Below are 23,273 nucleotides of genomic sequence, written 5' to 3' on the forward strand. Positions count from 1 at the left end.
TAACTTATCAAAAGAATGTTGTATAGAATTATCATCGGCGTATAATATGCAAAAAGCGAGTATTTTGTCTGTGCAACATCATCAATATACAATGTATATCAAAAATAGCAAAGGACCAAGAACAGCTAGTTACCTGCAGGTAAGTGTTTTACAGAAGAGACCGATTCCCAATGTAAAACTCTCTGTGTTCTATCTTCTCAATAACTTTTAAACCATATGATAATTCGCCGTTACTCCCTTGAACAGTAATCCTATGTGCCAGACCCTATAAAATGCTTTAGAAAGATTGCAAAATATCAAACAACATGATTTACCGTCATCTATAGATTTTAAAACATTATCATATGTTTCCAACACTTAATACACTGTTGAGAGACCATGGCAGCTTGGTACCAGTATTGATATAAAAAGGGTCTCATCGTGAAAGAAATGGTACGCTATACTTAAACATGACCCGCTCCATGACTTTTGCAACACAGTTTAGAAAAGAAACATGTCTATAATTTGTCGTATCATCCGCCCTAAACAAATGAGGGGCATTTGCTAGGAAAAAATACAATCTGATAAACAAAATACACAAAGGTTTGGGTATGACCATCTTCACAAGCCAATGTTTTTTTTTTAATCCGCTCCGCTTGGATCGTAGACCCTTGGCTAGCGAAGATGGGCTATAACATGCATAGTAGCTGACCCTGAAGCGTACTAGGAGACCAGTGGAACAGTGAACAAACGCTGAAGCGTACTACTACACAGTGAACAAACGCTGAACGGTCTGGGAACGAACGGGGTTTGTTTGGGGAACGAATGCTGAACAGTCCTCGGCGAGAACAGAACTGTTCTGATCGGAAACGGCATGCTTTGAGATTGGGATCAAACGGTTCTCATCGAGAACGAAACGCTTTGGACTAAAATGGGAACGAACACTTTGGCTTCGATTTCAAATTCTACATTTTGGACACTTTCGGTACTTTTTATTCATTTTTTTTATACGAGGACGGATTGGCGTATAGATGGACACGTAGAGACGGTATGGCTGTTACCCCCATCAGTGCCGTGTTCTGCAAGTAAACCTGTCACACTGGGAATGGAAGGCATCGAATAAGAAATGCGTAAATATGAAGAAGAAAAAAAGTTTTAAATTATTGGAAGTTATTACTAGTACTTTACAATTATTACTAGTTCTTTACGATTTTACTAGTACTTTACGATTATTACTAGTACTTTACAAAATGCTGATCAATTACGATGGAACATAAATAATACTGGAATTAGAATTAGGTAGGGAAGCACTGTGCAGTGTCTCATGGAACTGTACCGGAGAACCAGGGAGTGGCCTGTATGCAATTACAACATACTAAAATGGAATTCAAGTACCAGTAATATGTTCAAACTTAACTACATCTTATTGTGCTTTGATCCATTCAAAAACAACAAACAAAAAACCCCCCAAAAATGGACCACAACGCTCACCTCAGTCACTTAGGCCCTGTCTTTCTACTGAAGAAAGTAACAACAAAACTCGAATCTTTACAACCTGGGAATATTTGCAAATTAACATGAGTTAGTGTGGCCATCATACTCTCGAAAAGATTTTTGAAAAAGAAATACCCTGTATATATTCTCATGTAAAACTTCGAATCTCTATTTGGGGGCATGGTTGATGAAATATGGGAATGACCGTATATCAATATGATGAGACACAATATATATATTCTTTATTGCTGCTGAAGACATACGTCTTATGGCATACATGTTTACAAAAATAATAAACAAGTTAACAATTGTATTGTATGGCATGGCATGACATCATATGGTATGTTACATAATATTGATGTGAATGTATAGACCGAGAATGCTATAAAAGTAAATCATTACGTAAATTAAAGGCACAGTAAAGATATTTCCCCAAATTACACAACTCTTTGAAATTTTCTACTCTTAATAATTGTATAAGTTTAAAAACAGATGGTTTTTTCCAATAATAACTCTTGATATAATTATTTCCTGCGCAATTCAATAAAGCAAGGACATTTAAAAATAAAATGAAATTCATCCTCAATATCTAAATTACAAAGTTTACAATAGCGGTTATTTCTTGCTACATTAAAATGACGTCCACTCTCAATGGCAAGATTATGCGAAGACATTCTAAATCTACTAATGTGTTTTTAATAATCATGTGGTATAGCCTTCATCAAGTAAAATTACAATGAAAAATAGTCATAAATGTACATATAATTTTATAACCCGTGGTTTTTGAGGAGATTTTGAAAGATTTATATAATGTAAAATTTCGATCCCCTGTCTATCTGGGCCATGATTCAAACGAACTTGAATTTGCACTGCACCTAAAGATGATTGCATGCTACATGTCCACCTATTCTTGAAAACATTTCTGTTTTTTTTTAACATGTAAAACTGTAGCTGAAACCTACCTCCGAGGCATCGACTTACACAAACATGAATCTTCACTAACTGCGGATGCTCACACATGGTTAACCTTAACACGCCTGGTCCTGCTACTCTGGAGAATAAGATTTTGATTTCCTGATTTTCTCTCATATAATCTTATGTAAAACTTTGATCCTCTATTGAGGTCCCATCCTACCTCTCATGGGAGCCATGATTTGGTCCCATCCTACCCCTCATGGGAGCCATGATTTGGTCCCATCCTACCCCTAATAGGAGCCATGATTTGAACAAACTTCAATCTGTTGTAGTTGTGGATGCTTGCAAATTATTCATTTACGTTTTGATGTTATACTGAATCAATGCTTTGCATGAAACTAGTACTCAAGAACGTTCATAAATATACATAGTCGGGAAGCTCTTCAGAGCTAATGTTAATTTTTGTACACTCACTCAGATTTTGTTCTGTAACACCCAGGAAGAATGAAAAATGACTTTGTAGTAACTTTTACCCTATTGTAGTCATACCCTCCCACCCATCTCACACGCCCTCTGTATCTGTTCTTATCCTCCAGAAGTGACCATATTATCCTCCTACCCATCTCACACGCCCTCTGTATCTGTTCTTATCCTCCAGAAGTGACCATATTATCCTCCTACCCATCTCACACACCCTCTGTATCTGTTCTTATCCTTCAGAAGTGTGGCCATATTATACTTGTATTTGAAAATATATCAATTCATTATTATGCGCAATGATTGAATTAATGTGCGCAACAATTTAATTTATGAGAGCAATAATTGATGCGCGCATCAAATCAATTACTGCCCTCATCGATTCAATTGACGCGCGCAACATTATGGTAGAAATATTGCTCAATTCAGGATATAAATTAAAACATATACAATGTCTCTGACTGGAATTGACGGTCTTTCTAACTATTTGGAGATATCTTCAAATGATTAAAGAAAGTTGTAAAATACATGATAATTTGATGGTCGTTGGACTTGTGGTGCATTTTCCGCAAATCTCAAATCCATCTCATCCATAATACTTAAACGTTTACAACAACAAATTGTAAACAAAGACAACACGAAGCCACCTACACAGAGGAGCACACGTCACCCCGTTTCTGTTGTTTGAATGAAGATGATGATATTGTTTAAAATTCCACTGGACTATATACCTGTACGGAGTTTGGTACACAAGAATTTATTGTAAAAAGAATCATTCATAGATATAAATGTCAGAGGACAAAAAACAATGTAACGTTAATATAGTAGCAGAGATTTGTTGTTGATGTTCACAAAGGTCGCAGAATGTTGGTTGTCGTGTCGATATCTTAAAGATATCACGATAACAGCTGATCCGACTAATTGATCGTGTGTCCCATTCTTTCTTGCCTTTACAAACATACCCATTCAAATCACCCATGCCATATATTGAATAGAAGCTGCTGTCTTATTTTTACAGAGATCGTTATATCTGACAACCATTTACACGGCTCCGCGCTCCTCTCACGGGTAATTTAAATGTAGCAGACTGGGCTACGCGGCGAGAATGGAGAATCCTCAGAACTCCACGGAGGAAATATTCAAAGAAGGAAGACTATATTTGGACAAAAACCGAGAGTTTGTGGAACAAAAGATACTTAGTTTAGACGCAGACACGTGTTATAGAGAGCACGGCTGGGAGGACTTCACAACGAGGCGGACAGACGACGATTTTGGAGATAGTCCACGTGAAAGGAGGGCGTCCAATGTCCAGTGCCGATCAGAGAAGGCGAGGCGTTCCGCTCGGACATTCTTTCAGGCGAACGACACGTCCGATCTGCGGTTGTCCGTGGAAGGGAAACCTCTGTATGTGTCCCGCATCCTCTTGTCCATTGTGTCCCCGGTCCTTAAGGAGGTGTTTGACAAACGTTCCAAAGAGCAGGCCATCGTAGAAATACCACTTCCCGGCAAGAAATACTCGGATATTCTGGAGTTTCTAGAATGCATTTATCCCGATAATTTAAAGCCAATATCAGGTTTGTATGGCAGTTTCTGTTCAGAATCTATAATTGTTTTAAACTTCGAAAGACAAAAAAGGAATGCATTTATTCAGACAAGTTAAAACCAATATCGGGTTTGTATGACAGTTTCTATGCGGTGTCTACAGTTGTAAAAAAAAAAAGTTGAACATTATGTATTTGGACAAAATTTGGGATACATACAAGAAAAGAATGCTTTCATTCGGCGTTCTTATCATTTTGTCAACGTTTTTGTCTTCTAATGACTAGGTTCATCCTTTGCATGCCGATAGACTTTTAACATTCATGTGAACGTTAGCAAAGTCAAAATAAATAGTCGGTCGACAAATGTTGTACACAATGCAGGGATATTACAGAAATACCTTTATGTTTATTTACTGGTCGCATTTAATCTTTTAATGTATTTATGTAAACCTGTGATAAAAGGCCTGGCAGCTCTAATTGTCAAGTTGTTTGAAAAACGTAAAAACATTTGTATTTTAATATTAGTTGATTTAAAAAGAACATTTAAATAATAGATATTGTTTTGCCTTCAGATTATCTGCAGTCTGTAATTTAAATGGTTAAGCTATTTTTCATTTGATTGGTGTCATTGAATTGAGAAAACCATTGATTTTTAGGCTATCCGGATATAATCAAATTATCAGTAATATATTTTAACGTTTAACTGGACCCTCAAGAGCGCATGCTTGAGGTGACCAATGTGATATAGTCTACATTGTTATAGGTCAACTCACTCAGACGTTGGTTTATAATATATTACAAGGAGGTGAGAGGGTGCTTTTTATATCCCGTCATCGGAGATTCGGGGACGTACAGATTATGGTCTGTCCGTCTGTCTGTCCGAAAAAAATTGAACCTTGGCCATAAAGTGTCATATTTCACATGTGTATTCCTTTTGACAATACCTTTCTTTGATATCAAAATTTTTGACCTCACGACCTTGGAGTTTGACTTACTTTTGAAAACTTTAACCTTGGCTATAAGTTTTGAACGGCCAGTGCTAGGGCCTTCATATATCACATGTGTATTCCTTGTCACAAGACCATTCTTTTCGTAATTGTTTTTTACCTAATGACCTTGACCTTGGACTTTGGTCATATGGGAGCATCAGTGTTTCACAATTACACCTTGTCCTCCTATGATTAAGGCACAGGATGTTATTCATTGAAGAAGATAAGTTTTGGAGTTTGTGATTTATATTACAGATGACAATGTGAATTTAATGCTTCACTTGGCGGAGGAGTTTGAGGTGAAATCGCTTCGTGACAGATGCGTGGCCTTCCTAACTTTACAGCTTCAAAACAATTGTTCAAGTGATAAAATAATTGAAATTCTCACACTCTCCATCAACTATGGACTAGAGGAACTTCAAAAGCTGTCGACTGACTTAGCATCTCGGACCTCTTCGGAAAATCTAGAGAATGTTCCCGGATTTTCGGAATTATCCAATGACATTACGTCTTCCATCTTCCATAAACGTTTACGGTTGTACGAAGACGCTGGCAGGAAGATCAGAAAACGCCTGAAAGAGGCGGAGACCCATTGCAGTCTGTACCACAAGAACGAAAGATGGGGCGACAATCTGTGTAACAAATGTTTAGCAGGGGTGGGGAAGGTCTCATCCCACGAAATTGAAAAATTGTTCTAATTTCTGCACTTTCATTAATATTAAGCATTTTATATGGTCGAGTTAAAATTTACATGATAATTGTATTGTGCTGTAGTAGGAAGACTGTACCGTTGCATTGGCGCATCGAGGGCTCATTGAAAAGACAAAGGTCACCTATGCATTCGTATGAATTCAATAGTGATGTACATAAAACAAGATTATATGTTGATTATAATCTTGAATTGAATATTTAAAGATTTATATAAATCCACACACCCCATGTGCTTTATGTAAATGAATTACGTAATCCTGTCATTCTGTTTGTCGAAGGAGTTTAAGCAGTAGTTACCCCATATGATATTGTTGGTTATGTGCAGATACCCGATGGGTGTGGTCATTATGACCACGCCCATCGGGTATCTGCACATAATCAACAATATTATATGGGGTAAGTGACTTGTATCATAGTTTACTATTATTCGTTATATTTTATTATAGCTTTCGGAAGCGCGGTCGCCTGTTTACAATATGATGCCAATTGTTATGTATTTAAATTACACTTTGTACACCATATATTTCTATCATACTGACTTTCTATCACCGAAAAATGTATGTTCATTAATTGTTTTTTAAAAGCCGTTTTTAAAGTGCATATAAATGTTTGGACTGTTGGTTTTGATATTTTTATTTAACATCTACGCATTCTCTGACTTTTATTACCGGCATTGGCTTTAAGAATTGAAATTTAAAAATTCAAATAAAATTCTTAGAACCCATATTCATGCATTTTTCTGTTTAAAAATTTAGCAATATATTCAACTGATGATGGTGGTTACTCTTTTGAAAATCCTATTTGATATCCTTCATTCTAATACATATTTTGACTAAATTGGCCGGAAAAACATTTACATGTATATAAAATAGATTTTTAAAAAAGGTGAAACATAAGAGAGAAAAAATTAAGAATTGTAAGATGCGAAACCATAAAAGAAACACAAGTCTGATTCACCCTGTCCGCTAAACAAGTTTATCTCTCAAACGCATACTTATCACGTGACTGGGTCTTTTATAAAACTCTTTATAAATGCTACCCGTATTTCTACGTACACGTGTTTCTCGACTTGAGGAGAATGTGGAAATAGAAAGTCGTTGGGACGAAACCATTGACGATATTATCTTGTATCAAGGTTTAAGTGAGATTCATTGCGAATATCTATAATGTATTTGGAGAACTTAGTCCGAGTCAGTTATCCGTGTTTGATATGTGCAATTTTGATCTGAAGGAACTTCATACAGTGGACAGTGATGTTGTTGTTTTTTTCTTTCGAGCATGTGGGCGGGATTTGAAGAAAGGTGTGGGTTATGTACAGATAACCCACACTTTTAACAAAAGAAAGCACGTCAAACGCAATATCAAGAAAGTTCCAAACAAACATTTATTCATACAAAATGTTCCATCGATACAGTATACATGTAAGAAAATAACAGAGCCTGCAGCATATACATACAAATAAATAAGTAAATTATATGAATTATAAATTCAAAGTCTTTAGATTCACACGATGATGGGTTCCGCATGTGAAGTTCTGTCCACGACAAGCGTGCGATCCGACGGGCTCACAGATTCCTGTGGAAGTAGTCTCGGCATTAGGATCGAGTTAAATATTTACTTTAAAATTATGTGTTGAAAAGAGGCTGTAAAATATCTTAAGCAAATTGTCAAAATGCGAGATGTAGGCAGTCAAAGGCAAGAATTATTAGCGCATTACGTGTAACAATGAAGCATGAATGGAGAGAGAGAGAGAGAGAGAGAGAGAGAGAGAGAGAGAGCAGATCTATGCATAGCACTCAGGCCTGTAGCAGTGAGGGTTCTTTATCGTGCCAATGCCTACCGTGACACGGGACTTCCGTTTTTAAAGAAATAGAGATTATTACACTGTATATAACTCGTGTTGGTGATTTGTTTTTCATCTCAACTCATCTTATTCCTGTCTAATATTATAAAAAAAGATTCTCAACTCCGAAGTGATTGCATGTTCGCCAAAAGTTACACCAAGAGCCATGTTGAATTGTTATTATTTACAGGAAATGACGTGTACGAGTCATTTAGACTCATTATGATTTTTTTTTTTTTAAAAATTCGACACGATTAACTTTACTATTCGTTTAACTAAATTCAGATGCAAAAGACCCTTGACTTGTATGGAGCGCCAAATTAACATAAACTCAAATAATTGAAGATATCTTTAATTATTTGAAGATATCATCAATTCAATTATTGCTCTCTTTAATTGAATTAGTGTGCGCATTAAATCAATTATTGCTCTCATCAAATGAATTAATGCGTGCATCAATTGAATTGAAGAGAGCAATAATTAAATTAATGCGCGCATCAATTGAATTAATGAGAGCAATAATTGATTTAATGCGCGCATTAATTCAATTATTGCTCTCTTCAATTCAATTGATGCGCGCAGGAAATATTCTTTTAAAAAGAGCAACAATTCAATTAAAGAGATCATTAATTCAATTGTAGATATGTTGAATTGAAGATATCTTTAATTATATAGTTGCTCTCTCTAAAAGAATTATTGCTCTCTTCAAATGAATTAAAGATATCATTAATTCAATTGAAGAGAGCAATAACTGAATTAATGCGCGCATTAAATCAATTATTGCTCTCATCAAATGAATTAATGCGCGCATAAATTCAATTATTGCTCTCATCAATTGATTTAATGCGTGCATTATATCAATTATTGCTCTCTTCAATTGAATTGTAGCGCGCATCAATTCAATTGTTGATATCATTAATTCATTTGAAGAGATCATTAATTCAATTAAAGCGCGCATCAGTTCAGTTGAAGAATTAATGCTATCATCAATTCAATTAATACGCGCAATAATTCAGAATTGAAGATATATATAATTAATTATTAGAAGAGATCTTTAATTAAATTGTTGTACGTATCAAATGAATTGATGATATCTTCAAATAATTGAAGATATCTTCAATTATTTGAGTTTATGTTAATTTGGCGCTCCATAGACATGACTTGCACTGTCACTACCTATGGGTTAGATTAGACACAGCGCTGGGATCGAAAATCGAACTCGGAACTTCCGGTTGTGAAGCGGATGTCGGAAATAATTGTTCTCTACCCAGAGTTATCGTTCCCGCTAATGCTCCACTAATACCTCTATCAACGTCTAAAAAGCATATCAAAATGTACTAAAACTAACTTAGCATATCAAACTGTAATGACCATATCTGTGCAAATAAAACACTTAATTGTCTGAATTTTACAAAAGCAGAAGATGGTAAATATGAGAGCGAATTAAAAGGTTTTATATAAATATTCATTCATTCAATAATAGTAGAATAATCAAGGAATTCGTTGTTTTTGTAAATCTACTTTAAGATTTAAAGCTTAAAACTAAATCTTGTAAATTTATGATTGATGATGCAATTGTTAAAAATAAGTTTTGCCAAAAATCTTGACATTTAGACGTTGGCAGAGATGTCGCGTAGCGTAATACGCCCTCTGGTGAGAGACTGCTGGCGTCCGCCGAAAGGCTAAAGTGTGATAAATATATTTGTCGTTTACTAACTCGTAGATCTTAGTAATTTGTAATGATACAAGAATTTATATGCTAAAATTCAAGTTCGATGAAAAGCATATCTTTGCACTAGTTGGTTGTATAACTCTTCTTTTAAAAGAAAGAAATTAAGGACAGATATCAGTTTCATGGTCTTCATTTTACCAAACGACATGCATGACCAATGACGAGAATACAGCGATATGTATAATTACCGGGCTGTCCTCGTGCAACGTCAGCGGGTTTGTCGCCGACATTCCATTTACAACCAGGGTCACCCAGCTCCTCTCCGTTCGTCCTACCGTCTCCGTCAGAATCCTTCATACAGAGAGCATGGGTCCACGTGTGTCCAGCTGCCGCGAAATCCTGTGGAGTAAGAAGAACATTATTCAGGTGCGATCGGTACCCGACACCCCCCCCCCCCACCCCGAATTGGTTAAAAAATGGGCATTCATTCGCCTATTTCAATGTACTTTCAGCTGTAAATTCTCATAGAGGTTGGATTCCTTGTTAAAAAATTACATGGGGTAGATCCCCCGGGGATTTTCTTTTCATCATATATACTTACAGATTGGATCGTTTGAATTTATTATCAAATTTAAACACCAATAAAAGTAGAGCATAAAACAAAATGTTTGACAAAAATACAAACCCATCGTCAATGTCAAACCAAAAATTTCAGCATTTTGTAATATATTGAATTCGATAACCTTAGTAAAGGAGAGAGAGCTAGCTCACTTTTCCAAATTGGTTTTTCTCCATGGTATGGTGGTAAGGATCCATATGACCCACTGCCTGCCAGAGGTCGTTCGCGCAGGGGTTGGGTACATTGTACCCGTTGGGGAACATGCCCCTGTAAAACGGCGCCGCTGCAAGGAGAGGAACGAGAGCGCAAATTATGACAACCTTCATAGTCCGAGCGAAATCAGCATTGACCGCTGGTGTCGAGATAGGGGCGATATGACCTGGTCAGCAGTGTCCGGCAGATGTTAAATTTCCATCGTCCAAATATAAGCTGATTATTCTTATCTTATTTACTATAAAGTATTTCAGCATAATTTGACATCACATGTACTTACTTTCATTTTGGTAGTAGTGTAATTTTATTTAACATATTCATGACCATGTGTTGCTAGGTATGTTGCTATGCAGAATTCATATAAATGTATAATTCTAGAACCTAAATCACGTATTTTTAAATCGAAAGGAAAACAATTTTCAATAGCACATCGGACTATTCGTCACTGATACGGAGAATATCAAGATTTTGTAGTTGGAGGATTATATTAAAAGATTCTACACAGCGTAGCGCCATAAGGGAAACAATTTGCATATTTTTCAAACTGTATTTCATTGCATATAACGTCTTTGGCTAAGAAAATTGCTTTTCAATTTTTCACTCTTAATTTTGACAAAACTCATCTAAAAACTGTTTTTGGTTATATTAAGAACATTGATATTCAATTCTTCTAAAACGTTTTGGTTTCAAAAATAAATTCATTGTAAAAATTTAATTATTCCAGAGTCAACCACAATGTGAATATATTCCTCATAGATTATTCATGAATTGCTACGAATATGCAAATGAGCTGTTACTAAAAATAGATGCGAGGTTGGACAATTTTAGGACGATATTCTGACTTCAACACATGAAGAAAATAATAAGCAACAGAAAATTCTTGTCTTGTGACTACCCTTTTGGACGATATTTGGTTTTCTGCATGGTTTTTTGGCGGATTTACTCTTCTAAAACATGGAACCGAACCGCGGTTTATCACTAGGACTTTAGAGCCGAGGATAGAGGAGACCTTCTCCATACGACTGGTGTCACACATGGAATAAAATATTATGTAACATTTACAAAATTTTCCCAGATGACTTTAATCACTTCAAATGCAACCTGAACATCGCATTTCTTCACGGTATATCAATGAATCTAATTTTTAAACAAGAGGCCCAAGGGCCTAGAATCGCTCTTCTGATAAATTGTACAACCCCATCATTTCTATTCTTAGCCTCTTAGTATTCTAAATCTTTAGTTAAATCCTAAGAATTTAAAAAAAGTAGGTCAATGTGACCTACTTTTTGGTTTACACATTTTGAGAACCCAAGAAATATCAACTGACAAAGTTTGATGATTTTAAGCCAATTGGTATCTGAATATTGAAATATAGCTGTCAAATTCCAATCGTAGGTCATGATGACCTACTTTTTGGTCAGCGAACTCCGAACATGCAAGACCCATCAACTGACAAAGTTTGATGACTGTAGGTCAAATAGTATCGGAAATATATAAATATAGCCGTCAAATTCCAAAAGTAGGTCAAGGTGACCTACTTTTTTGTCAACACCTTTCAAACATGCAAGACCCAACAACTGACAAAGTTTGATGACTGTAGGTCAAATAGTATCTGAATTATATAAATATAGCCGTCCAATTCCAAAAGTAGGTCAAGTTGACCTACTTTTTGGTCGAAACCCTTCGAACATGCAAGACCCAACAACTGACAAAGTTTGATGACTGTAGGTCAAATAGTATCTGAAATATATAAATATAGCCGTCCAATTCCAAAAGTAGGTCAAGGTGACCTACTTTTTGGTCGAAACCCTTCGAACATGCAAGACCCATCAACTGACAAAGTTTGATGACTGTATTTCAAATAGTATCTGAAATATATAAATTTAGCCGTCAAATTCCAAAAGTAGGTCAAGGTGACCTACTTTTTGGTCGACACACTCCGTAGACTCAAGATGCATCAACTATCATAGTTTGATGATTGTAGGTCAATTAGTGATTGAAATATATAAATATAACTGTCAAATGCCAAAAGTAGGTCACAGTGACCTACTTTTTGGTCGATACACTCCGAAGACTCAAGATGCATCAACTGACAAAGTTTGATGATTGTAGGTCAAATAGTGTCTGAAATATAGTAATTTAGCTGTCAAATACCAAAAGTAGGTCACGGTGACCTACTTTTTGGTCGACACAAACCGAAGACTGAAGACGCATCAACTGACAAAGTTTGATGATCCTAGGTTTTACAGTGCCCAAAATATGCATCTAAAATTGAAAATGTGAAATTTGAATATCTGCAAAATTCAAAAAGTAGGTCACGGTGACCTACTTTTTTATAAATATGTTTCAAGGCCTCAAGATGCATCAACTTACAAGATTTGATGATTCTAAACCTCTCGGTATTTGAAATAACAACTTAAAATATATCTCTAAATGATAAGCCATAAAATTCAGAAAGTAGGTCACGGTGACCTATTTTTCAGTTGACGCATTTCAAGGTCCCATGATCCACCAACTGACAAGTTTTGATGATCATAGGCTTCAAAGTGTCCAAGATATGCATCAAAATTAATTTTAAAATAAATACCTGCAAAATTCAAAAAGTAGGTCACCGTGACCTACTTTTGAGACAACTTGACACAAGGTCCTAAGATGCATCAACTGTCAAAATTTGATGATCCTAGTCCTTATAATGACTAAAATATCAAAGATTTAAGGAAATATAAATTTAGGTCAACTTTGAAGTGACCTTGAGACCACGCCCCTTGCCCCAGGGTAATGCCTTGAACAATTTTTAATCTACAACATATCCTCATCCTTATGTGTAAGTTTGGTGATAATCTGCCCAGTGGTTCTTGAGAAGAAGATTTTTTAGCAACCACTACTTTTGTTTGTATTTTCCTGATTATCTCCCCTTGTTAAAGGGTCATATCCCTCTATTTAGTATGTATGAAAGCCCTTGGGCCAATGATACCGCACAAATGGCCATAGCATTAGCTCTTTGATCCTTCGGCTCAGAAGAGCTAAAAACAATCGAATTCTAATATTATAGCAATCAGTCTAATACAAGTTTTCCCCCATGCATATAATCTAGAAGTATAATGATTAAGATAAAATATCTGCATTCATGGCAACATAACTTCTAAGGAACGAAACAGAGAAAAAAATTCGATTATTTAAGTGTAATTTTAAATTTTTTTTTATTACTAATTTGGCTAGATAATGTTCACAGCATTTCAAAAAACTTCAAGTAGTCCCCCCCCCCCCCCCCCCCCATTAGCTTTTCATATGTTTTAGAAGTTAATCATCCCCATTTCACCCTCTCCATGCCCATTTCAATGGTGACTAGTAATCCTAATTGTTCACGAACAATTAGAGGTCTTTCCACTTTTTCCTGCCTTTCCGTAACCTTTGACCCCTTAATCAGTTCTTCATTTCAATCACATAAAAAAATCTTTTGCTACATGCAGGGACCTGAACACGTTCACCGTTGCTTAATTAAAGTGTGTGATTAAAATAAAATTCATTTGTGGTTACGGAAATACCCGAGTAGTTACGATTGGACAGAGACTAGAAGAGCTAGCTTACTAACGAGGCAGTCCACTGCAAAGAATACGGCGTGGTCTAATGTCCTGATAAGTGTAATGTCCCGATTAGTGTAATGTCCTGATAAGTGTAATGTCCCGATTAGTGTGATGTCCTGATAAGTGTGATGTCCTGATTAGTGTGATGTCCTGATAAGTGTGATGTCCTGATTAACTCGATGGGATATAAAGTAATATCAATAAGGAAATAAACTTTGTATTGTAATGGCTGTTGTTTCTTATAACTTGTTTTATTATTATTAAGGACATTACAAAAGAAAAAAGTACAAAAATCTATTTTGATGCCCATTTTATCGCTTTCAGGAAAAGCGAAGAGTGTAATGTCCCGATAATCAATGAAATGTCCTGATGAAGTATTTTGCCAATCTGATTTATAATAATAAATGTATTTATTTATTTGTTGTAATGAATTATTTAGGTCAAAGTCAGGCTTTCTCTCCCACAAGGTTTCGAAAGTTTTACCTTGAAAGTGGGTCACGTCTTATAAGGTAATTCTTTATTAGGACATTACACCACGGTGAAAGAAAACTCGTTATAGCACTCGTTGAAACAACGTTTGATAATTATATTTCATATACACAAAATATTTAAGCTTTACATTAAATAATTCAGGAGATATTGATGAGGTGTAGTTTTTTTTAAAGGTCAAGATCACAAGATCAAATACGATTGTATCACAAAGTTTTCTCATATAGAATCTACATACAAAATATGAAAGCCCTACTTTGAATAGTTTCGAGGATATTTAGCAGATTACGTTTTCTTAAAAGTAGGTCAAATTCCAAAGTCACAAGGTCAAAGGCCATAACATAAAATGAAAGGTCTTGTCATAAAAAAATGACAGATCTACATGTACCTTAAATAGTTCAGGAGATATCAAAGAGGTCAGAGATCTAAAACAAAAAGGTCTACATCTAAGGTCAAGGTCACAAGGTCAAACTTCACGAAATGATAAGGTCATTTAAAACACATGTAAAGTAGATTTAGGCATGAAATGAATTAATTTTGCTGAAAAAATTAAAAAGTTTAGAAACATGTGATGTGTCCTTTAAAGAATCTATATACAAAAAAAGCCCTTCATTAAATAGTTCAGGAGACATTATTCCAGTTTTATGATTTATGATACAAGTAGTTGGGACTTTGAACTAGTTCAAATGTTGTAATTCATTAAATTTGGTTGATATGTTTTCCAAACAGAAAACCGATTCTTAAAAAAAATGTTTAATTAAATTGATTTACTCGAAATGTTGTACAAAAAGTGTCTGGATTCTTTGCTAACAGTGTCTGGCTACTTTGCTAACAGTGTCTGGCTACTTTGCTAACATTGTCTGACTACTTTGCTAACATTGTCTGACTACTTTGCTAGCATTGTTTGGCTACTTTGCTAACATTGTCTGACTACTTTGTTAACATTGTCTGACTACTTTGCTAACATTGTCTGACTACTTTGTTAACATTGTCTGACTACTTTGCTAACATTGTCTGACTACTTTGCTAACATTGTCTGGCTACTTTGCTAACATTGTCTGGCTACTTTGCTAACATTGTCTGACTACTTTGCTAACATTGTCTGACTACTTTGCTAACATTGTCTGGCTACTTTGTTAACATTGTCTGACTACTTTGTTAACATTGTCTGGCTACTTTGCTAACATTGTCTGGTTACTTTGCTAACATTGTCTGACTACTTTGCTAGCATTGTTTGGTTACTTTGCTAACATTGTCTGACTACTTTGTTAACATTGTCTGACTACTTTGCTAACATTGTCTGACTACTTTGCTAGCATTGTTTGGCTACTTTGCTAACATTGTCTGACTACTTTGTTAACATTGTCTGACTACTTTGCTAGCATTGTTTGGCTACTTTGCTAACATTGTCTGACTACTTTGTTAACATTGTCTGACTACTTTGTTAACATTGTCTGACTACTTTGCTAGCATTGTTTGGCTACTTTGCTAACATTGTCTGGCTACTTTGCTAACATTGTCTGACTACTTTGCTAACATTGTCTGGCTACTTTGCTAACATTGTTTGGCTAGCAGACTCATCCTTCCTCATAGTCACAGCCAACAATTGCATATCAATCATAGCTTGAGAACACTCCTCTGTGTATTGTTTGGTATAGTTCTCCTCTGTGTATTGCTTGGTATAGTTCTCCTCTGTGCATTGTATGGTATAGTTCTCCTCTGTGCATTGTTTGGTATATTTCTCCTCTGTGCATTGCTTGGTATAGTTCTCCTCTGTGCATTGCTTGGTATAGTTCTCCTCTGTGCATTGTTTGGTATAGTTCTCCTCTGTGCATTGTTTGGTATAGTTCTCCTCTGTGTATTGCTTGGTATAGTTCTCCTCTGTGTATTGTTTGGTATAGTTCTCCTCTGTGCATTGTTTGGTATAGTTCTCCTCTGTGTATTGTTTGGTATAGTTCTCCTCTGTGTATTGCTTGGTATAGTTCTCCTCTGTGTATTGTTTGGTATAGTTCTCCTCTGTGTATTGCTTGGTATAGTTCTCCTCTGTGTATTGTTTGGTATAGTTCTCCTCTGTGTATTGTTTGGTATAGTTCTCCTCTGTGCATTGTTTGGTATAGTTCTCCTCTGTGCATTGTTTGGTATATTTCTCCTCTGTGCATTGCTTGGTATAGTTCTCCTCTGTGCATTGTTTGGTATAGTTCTCCTCTGTGCATTGTTTGGTATAGTTCTCCTCTGTGTATTGCTTGGTATAGTTCTCCTCTGTGTATTGTTTGGTATAGTTCTCCTCTGTGTATTGTTTGGTATAGTTCTCCTCTGTGTATTTTTTGGTATAGTTCTCCTCTGTGTATTGCTTGGTATAGTTCTCCTCTGTGTATTGTTTGGTATAGTTCTCCTCTGTGTATTGCTTGGTATAGTTCTCCTCTGTGTATTGTTTGGTATAGTTCTCCTCTGTGCATTGTTTGGTATAGTTCTCCTCTGTGTATTGTTTGGTATAGTTCTCCTCTGTATATTGCTTGGTATAGTTCTCCTCTGTGTATTGCTTGGTATAGTTCTCCTCTGTGTATTGTTTGGTATAGTTCTCCTCTGTGTATTGCTTGGTATAGTTCTCCTCTGTGTATTGCTTGGTATTAGTTCTCCTCTGTGTATTGCTTGGTATAGTTCTCCTCTGTGTATTGCTTGGTATAGTTCTCCTCTGTGTATTGCTTGGTATAGTTCTCCTCTGTGTATTGCTTGGTATAGTTCTCCTCTGTGTATTGCTTGGTATAGTTCTCCTCTGTGTATTGTTTGGTATAGTTCTCCTCTGTGTATTGCTTGGTATAGTTCTCCTCTGTGCATTGTTTGGTATAGTTCTCCTCTGTGTATTGTTTGGTATAGTTCTCCTCTGTGTATTGTTTGGTATAGTTCTCCTCTGTGCATTGTTTGGTATAGTTCTCAATGTCTAAAGGCATCACCGTTCTGGCGCCCTGGTTTGTAGTGAATTTTGAAGTTGAAATTGGCAAGCATGGAAACCATCTAAGGCGTGTTATATGTAACTTAGCTGCAGTAAATACATATTGTAGGGGATCGTAATCACTGTAGACATCAAAGTAGGGTGCATAGTAGAGATAATCTCGAAAACGTTCTGTTGCACCCCGCTTCAATGCTAGAAACTCTATCTTGCCCGAGTGCATAGAGTAACTGTTTTCCACAGGAGTTAGTGGCCTTGACCCATATTCAATCACTTTCAACTTCCCATGTAGATGATTGACATTGGTATAGGATGGCGCCAAGGCCCTTTTAACATGCGTCAATATGCAACCTATACGGTTATCAAACTTGGGGTATGCCATTCTGGGAAAAGAAGCCAGCAAGTCAATGAGATCTTCCAGTATTTGGTGCTCATCACTCCATTTAACAGGTATATTGGAGTTCTGACCCTTTCTCTTGGTCGAGTTAATTTTTCTTTCCGCCTTGGAGCCTGATCCCACCTTAAGCAGATCATAGAGTGGTTTGGCCCTCCTTGACAATACACGTATCAACACTTCGCACAAGTTACGTCCCTTGTCCATCTCCCGGTTAAAAATCGTATTTCCCTACTTTGGCCTTTGTAATTTTCTCATCTGTAGCTTTGACATCTGTTATTTTTCCATCAATTGCAGTCAACTACAATAATGCCCCAGACTGGGGCAACCCATTAACTTGTATGAAAACTTAATAATTAGCTAAAATTCAAAGTAACAACGTCTTGCATTTGGTAAGGTAAAGAAGGAAAACTTGGTTTTTCACCGATTGACCTTTGGCTGATCCCGCAAAGAGACGTAACTCGTGGCGAAGTGTCGATACGTGTATTCGGGGATTGTCCTCTGTAGAAGCCCATGAATCCCATCAGTTGAAGGAAATCTCCAGCAGTCTGTGGTATCTTGTCACGTGTTTACAGCTGTAGTGTCTGCAGATCATTAGTGTGACCCCTGATCGTAATCAGGTATCCAAGGTAACGAACACTATTCTGAAGTAAGTGACACTTGTTGGATTTTAGTTGGCGTCCCTTTTCTCAAAGTCTTCGAACATAGACTTTAGATGATTCAAGTGTTGTGATTCATTGGCTTTTTACAAATCAATTGATTTGTAGAATTGAACGCATTGTGACCCCATTTTTCTTTTTAATTTCCTAATTCTCCTTCAATGTAGAAATAAAAAATACACTTCTAAAAAAAATTGACATATTACTCCCAATCTCAGGTGTGAATCTCTTTAAAGATTGGAACCGCAATAACGTGTCACCCGAGAATTTTCACTCCTATGGAGACGTTGCCATTGTCGGAGAAGGGCTACACAAATTTATCACAATAAATACGTTACCTTTATAAATTTAGATATTCACCTGCTTGCAGTCTTGTATCGGAAAAAAACCATGTAAACAAAAAAGCACCCTTCGTGACCCGCCACCTCTGACATGCTCAGAACCCAACATCCGGTATCATCTTTTCTTTTCCGCCGTTATGGAGTGCAGTCACGTTTTTCTCGAGGAGGAAAAGAATTTTTTCTACTTGCTGTTTTTGACTAAGTATTGCATGGTAGTTTTTGATATTACATTATTAAGCAATATGGCGAATGAAGGTGAAAATGTTAAATTACCTTTTATTGCTGTAGAGGGTGAGTACTGGGACTCTGTTGATTCTAGAAGTTTTGGTCCCATTGAATCTGACCCTTTTCTCTCTTATGGGCATGTCATGGATTCCCCAAGAATTTCTCCTACCCCGGTTACTTCGGTAGGTCAACTTAGAGTTACCTCTACCATTACTCGACCTCCTTGTAGTCCGGTGGTTAGTTCTCGCCCGGAGAGTTTTCCTTCGAGTAACCGTAGGGATACGTTTTATCGGTCTAGGTGGCCAGCTAGATTTCCTCATCCCATGTATCCTGTGCCACCTTATCCCTACTCGACTCAACCTGTGTGGTCAGGTCAAGGTTTTATTTGTAAACCAAACTTAATTGAGTCCTCCAATAAGGACGAGATTAAGTGTTTGGTTTCCTCTATTCAGAATCTTGAGGCTTCTCTTTCTTCAAAATTCAAGACAGTGGAACGTAGGCTCGATTTGAATGAAAGCAAATCAACTACGTCCCCCACTGTTCCTGGGGCTGCTCTTGTCACCCCTCGGCCCGCTTTTGATAATAAAGCGGACGAGGAGGATGACTCATTGTCTTTGGCTCCCAGTAGTCAGGAGGCATCTTTTCTCAGTGATAGTTGCCTTTCTCCTGTTCATTCAGTTCATGAAGGTGGGCTTTCTCAGGATCAGCTTCCTGTAGAGAATCTCTCTCTTAAAGCTAAAGTTTACGCAATTCGTAGAGAATTGTCAGGTCCCGATTCTTTAGTTTCTCCTCCCAGGAATTCTCACAAACCTTCTGATTTTCAGTCCTGCTCTGGTCTTGTGAGAGATTCTTCTAAGTCGTATGCTTCTTTTCCCGAGTCTAGTCATTTTAAATCTGCATTGGCTTCCATTAATTCTCATCTTGTCGACGATCAGATGGCCTCCAATAAGGCCTCCAATTTAGTTAGACAAAATCTGGCTTTTAGTACATCTTCTTTCCCTGGTAAGGTTAGAATGAAGTATTTTGATATTCATGATGTTTCCTTGGGAAAATCTCAACCTGTTTTTGATAAGTCTTTTTCCAATCTTCTTGGTGCTAAGTCTTCTGAGGGTGTCAAGTTATCTCAGACTTCTTATTCTAGGTCGGAGAACAATCTTCGGGGTGTTGCCGCAGCTTTACAGTATGTGGAGCACTTTCTTGCTGCTGCAGGTGCCTCTCTTAAAGACAAGGGCGAAGAATTTGATGATGTTCGTTCTTTTCTTCTCCAAGTAGATAGATGTCTTTGCACTTCTCAGCTCTTGAATCTTGGCACTATTGCCAATTTTTCTTTAGCCAGGAGACAAGAGATTCTTCAAAAATCTAACGTCTCTGAGTTTCTTAAAGACAACCTACTTTTTTCTCCTCTTCATAAAGAGCAGTTATTTGGCATCTCTTTACGCAAATTACAAGAGGAATTACACAAAGAACCTCCTACTGTTAAAGTGGATGTACAACTCAACAATGGTAGTTCTAGGCGTGTTTCTTGTTCTTCTAAATCAGATGCTTCTAGAAGTAAGTCGCAAGGTTCTGCTAAATCTGGTTCTTCTCTGCAAGGTTCACGTAATCTTAAGAGTAGTAATGAGCATCGTTCTTTCCCATCGGCTTCTGGATCTAATAATAAAAAACCCAAAGTAGCCAAGGGTAAGAAATCTCAGTTTTGATGCCTCCCCCTCCTGTAACACAAACCACTCTTTTCGAGGAAGTAGGGTTTCCCTTTCCTCATCTTCCTGTGGGAGGACGCCTCTCTCTTTTTCTTCCTCGTTGGTCCCGTCTCATTTCGGACAAATGGGTTCTTTCTGTGCTACGGAGGGGTTTAGAGCTTCAATTTCGAGAACAGTCTCCTCTCTCTGCGGTTCCTCTGGAATTTTCTATGACCAGAGACCCGCGGAAAAATCTGTTGTTGCAAGAGGAAGTGTCTTTACTTCTCCAAAAGAATGTATTGGAAGAAGTAAGTCCACCTCTAGGTTGGGGGTTCTACTCTCGTCTCTTTATTGTACCCAAAAAGAATGGACAAATGAGACCTGTGTTGGACCTCTCTTTTCTGAATCAGTATCTGGTGATTCCACATTTCAAAATGGAGACCAACAGGTCGATCAGAACCTCTCCCCATACAGGGATGTGGACGTCTTCTTTAGATCTGACGGATGCTTACTTTCATGTCCCTATAGCTCCGGCTTATCGGAAGTTTCTTCGTCTTGTCTGAGAGGGCAAGGTATATGCCTTCAGGGCAATGCCTTTTGGCCTATCTACTGCTCCTCTAGTGTTCACAAAATTTTTTCAAACAGTGGTTGCGTATCTACACTCCCAGTCCATTTTCATCCATACATATCTAGACGATTCTCTGATCAAGAATTTTTCTTTCAACCTTCTTCATCAACATACTCATCGAGTTATTCATCTTCTGTTGAATCTGGGTTTCCTTATTTCTTGGGAAAAGTCAGAGATAGTTCCCAGTCAGAGTTTCATTTTCCTAGGGGAACACTTTCGAACAGATCTTGGTATAGTTCTTCCTCCAGAGGAGAAATTTCTCAAGCTTCAGTATCTGTTGGATCAACTACTTTCAGCCAAACATGCTTCAGCTCGCCAGTTTCTACAGCTGATAGGTTTTCTGATTTCTCTGATGGAATAGTACCTTTAGGTCGTCTTCATATCCGTCCCATTCAGTGGTATCTTCTGGAATTTTGGGTACCAGCCTCACAACAGTGGGAAGCTGTTATTCCCATTCTTCCCAGATTGCATCCTCATCTTCTGTGGTGGTCAGTGAGAGAGAATGTTATGATAGGTTGCTCGCTAGACCCCCCAGTTCCTTCTATGACCCTGTTTACAGATGCTTCTCTGACAGGCTGGGGAGCTACCCTGGAAGGCAGAGAGGCATCAGGTCTATGGTCCGGTCTCCAATTGACAGAACACATCAATTTACTGGAGATGCGGGCTGTTCTTCTGGCATTGAAACACCTTTCCCAATTTGTTCAGGGTCAATCTCTGATGATAGCCACAGACAATACAACAGTAGTTGCTTATCTGCAGAATCAGGGCGGCACACATTCTCAGTCTCTTTACCTTCTGTGCAAAGAAATTCTGTTGTTTTGCCGTTCCCTGGGAATTCGCTTGTCAGTCAGGCATGTTCCTGGCAATCTGAATCTAGTAGTGGATGCTCTCTCAAGGTCACTGCATCCAGTGAATACAGAATGGGAGTTACATCCAGCAGTCTTTCAGGAGATCTGTCTCAAGTGGGATCGTCCTCATATAGACCTCTTTGTTACGTATCTGAATTGCAAACTGCCAACGTTTGTCTCTCCGATTCCAGACAACAAAGCTTTAGCAGTGGATGCAATGTCTTTCGATTGGAAGGGGATGTTTTCTTACATGTTTCCTCCTTTTCGCCTCCTTCCCAAGATTCTACACAAAATCAGGGTAGAAATTTGCAAGACCATTCTTATTGCTCCAGCATGGCTAAAACAATCGTGGTTTCCAGATCTTCTTCAACTGTGTTGTGCGAGACCAATTCTTCTTCCTCTCAGGAAAGATCTTTTGTCTCAATTCAAAGGCAGGAAAGTTCATCAGAATCTTTCCAACCTCCATCTACACGCATGGTTACTGTCAGGGAATCTCTCAGACAGAATGGCTTTTCTGACAGAGCAGCCAAACGTATCTCTAGTTCGGTCAGAAAATCTACAGGAGCAATTTATGACTCTAAGTGGAACATCTTCTGTTCTTGGTGTTGTTCAAAAGAAATTGATCCTCTCGCAGTTACTGTCCAACAGTTAGCTGAGTTTTTAGTCTATCTGTTTGAAGACAAAGGCTTCTCTCCCTCTACTATTAAGGGCTATCGTTCAGCTTTATCTAGAACTATAGCTTTGTCAGGAGGTCCTGATTTTGGGAAGAATGAGTTCTTGTCCCTCATGGTCAAGAATTTTTGTTTGGAACGACCTAGACAACGTAGGTTGGTTCCATCCTGGAATTTACATGTAGCTTTGGTTCTTAGGACTTTACAATTTCCTCCTTTTGAACCTTTATTTTTAGCTCCTTTTAAGTTTTTGACCTTGAAGTGCTGTTTTTTATTAGCTTTAGCTTCTGGTCGTAGAAGGAGTGAGATTCATGCTTTCTCCATTGCAGATTCTTGTCTCAGATTTTCTGCAGAT

At 37.4% G+C, this 23,273-nt stretch overlaps 3 protein-coding genes across 3 annotated transcripts; 2 read left to right on the plus strand and 1 right to left on the minus strand.

Moving 5' to 3' along the window:
* The first annotated feature begins 3,865 nt into the window (after positions 1 to 3,865).
* LOC125680535 (uncharacterized) lies at positions 3,866 to 6,725 on the plus strand. The gene is made up of 2 exons (XM_048920206.2): positions 3,866 to 4,439; positions 5,651 to 6,725. The coding sequence occupies exons 1-2, from the start codon at positions 3,971 to 3,973 to the stop codon at positions 6,091 to 6,093; spliced, it is 912 nt and encodes a 303-aa protein (XP_048776163.1). The 5' UTR covers positions 3,866 to 3,970; the 3' UTR covers positions 6,094 to 6,725.
* A 747-nt stretch (positions 6,726 to 7,472) lies between these two features.
* Positions 7,473 to 10,654, minus strand: LOC125681809 (temptin-like). The gene is made up of 3 exons (XM_048922037.2): positions 10,393 to 10,654; positions 9,870 to 10,020; positions 7,473 to 7,681 (listed from the first exon to the last, which is right to left on the minus strand). The coding sequence occupies exons 1-3, from the start codon at positions 10,564 to 10,566 to the stop codon at positions 7,587 to 7,589; spliced, it is 420 nt and encodes a 139-aa protein (XP_048777994.1). The 5' UTR covers positions 10,567 to 10,654; the 3' UTR covers positions 7,473 to 7,586.
* A 10,262-nt stretch (positions 10,655 to 20,916) lies between these two features.
* On the plus strand, positions 20,917 to 22,899 carry LOC125680140 (uncharacterized). The gene is made up of 3 exons (XM_048919585.1): positions 20,917 to 21,079; positions 21,182 to 21,338; positions 21,696 to 22,899. The coding sequence occupies exons 1-3, from the start codon at positions 20,917 to 20,919 to the stop codon at positions 22,897 to 22,899; spliced, it is 1,524 nt and encodes a 507-aa protein (XP_048775542.1).
* The last annotated feature ends 374 nt before the right edge of the window (positions 22,900 to 23,273 follow it).

This window comes from Ostrea edulis, chromosome 2 (assembly GCF_947568905.1).
Source record: "Ostrea edulis chromosome 2, xbOstEdul1.1, whole genome shotgun sequence".
Classification (NCBI taxonomy): Eukaryota; Metazoa; Mollusca; class Bivalvia; order Ostreida; family Ostreidae; genus Ostrea; species Ostrea edulis.